The sequence below is a fragment of the Tribolium madens genome, unplaced genomic scaffold (assembly GCF_015345945.1).
Source record: "Tribolium madens isolate multiple individuals breed KSU strain unplaced genomic scaffold, Tmad_KSU_1.1 Scaffold_11;HRSCAF=98;Tcas5.2_LG3b, whole genome shotgun sequence".
Classification (NCBI taxonomy): Eukaryota; Metazoa; Arthropoda; class Insecta; order Coleoptera; family Tenebrionidae; genus Tribolium; species Tribolium madens.
Window position 1 is genome coordinate 3,042,571 of NW_025400975.1, and position 1,415 is coordinate 3,043,985.

At 30.5% G+C, this 1,415-nt stretch overlaps 1 protein-coding gene across 2 annotated transcripts in view; it reads right to left on the reverse strand.

Moving 5' to 3' along the window:
- Positions 1 to 518, reverse strand: part of LOC123009222 (flotillin-1) — a 9,857-nt gene extending 9,339 nt beyond the window's left edge. For both annotated transcript variants that reach the window (XM_044405509.1, XM_044405427.1), the window contains exon 1: positions 366 to 518. In XM_044405509.1, coding sequence (XP_044261444.1) covers positions 366 to 417 — 52 coding nt within the window. In that variant the 5' untranslated portion in view covers positions 418 to 518. The remainder of the gene's footprint in view (positions 1 to 365) is intronic.
- Positions 519 to 1,415: the final 897 nt, after the last annotated feature.

The following is a 1,415-nucleotide window of genomic DNA, read 5'->3' on the forward strand; positions in this document are numbered from 1 at the left end:
TTTTTTATAAAAAATTTAGTTTTGTAAAAAATAGTTTACATGTTATCCCTATATCTAAATATTGTATAAAATAAGGCATTTATATTAACGAAAAAAAAACATGCTTATTGGCTTACTTGTACGTACTTTTGTATTTGTAATCATCAATTCAAGGTTGTAAGAATAAAAACACATTCATGGAATGTTAAATTATTTTCTATTGCATAACTTTATAAGAAAATAAATAAAACAACAGAAAAAACTGAAAACTCGTTTTTTGGACATCCCGCCTCAAGTTTGCGCACCACACTTTGCGCTTTCAGGCGTACCTCGCAGGGTGCGTCAGATATTTCAGCATTGCCGTTAGGAGAAAAATAATAATTTACCTGAGATAACTAGTGCTTCGTTGGGGCCACAAGTGACAAAACCCCACGTCATGTTTATTGTTTATGTGCCGAAATCGGTGTCTAATCACACAAACACACACTTTTCGATGCGTAATTCATTCGTGTTGACAAGATCGGCTTCACGACGCTAAGCATGCGCATTATCAAAGACGCTCAATTGATTGATAAAAGGCAGACGCCAACCAAACAGGCGCCGGGTTTGGGTTGTTATCATAAGCCACAAAGGCGGCGCTATGTTTAAAGATAAAGAAGAATTTATTTAAGTGTTGTCTTGATATTTTCAAAACTTGTTCTTATCTTTATCAAGATTTGTAAAAAAATATTCTTTAAAAAAAATCGCTATGGGCGATCGTATTTATATTATTATACCAAGTGGCTGTAAATATTGACAAAAAGTATACTGGCAGCACTGAATTATTGGTAATCCTTCTAGTCTGTGATTATTTCAAAAGATCGGCTATTTCCCTTACAAACGAATGACAATTGACTAGAAAATTGTGACATTTAAATTTGATAATCAATGTTGCCAAATTAGGATTTCAAATTTGTTGCCAACGTGCCGACCAAAATCACAGTCACAGGGTAACTACGTTTCGTTTTTTTTTTTGAAGAACTAAAAAAATGTTATAAAACATGATTAAAAAATATACATTTACACACACGATGCACTAAATTTGTTTGTAGTATTTTTTTATAATAAACAATTTTACAAAATATAAGTTGTTTTTTAATTAAATTAAAAACTGTTTAGTTATGCAACCGATAATACAGCAAAGTCTTACAAGCAGTATGTTGGCAGTCGTGCGCTTATAAAAAAAATTGTGCGATATTTAAAAAAACTTTTAATATTAAAGAATTATAAGTATTCAATTAAAGTACAGATTTTTTGCAAGTTGCCATCTAAAGGTTATGCAACCAGTAAAACAACACATTAAATTTTAAAGAACTCACGTATATTTAAAAAGCTTTGTGATGTTCAACATTTCCAAATGCATGATTATTTTCTTTAACTCTTTTTTTTTATCAAAT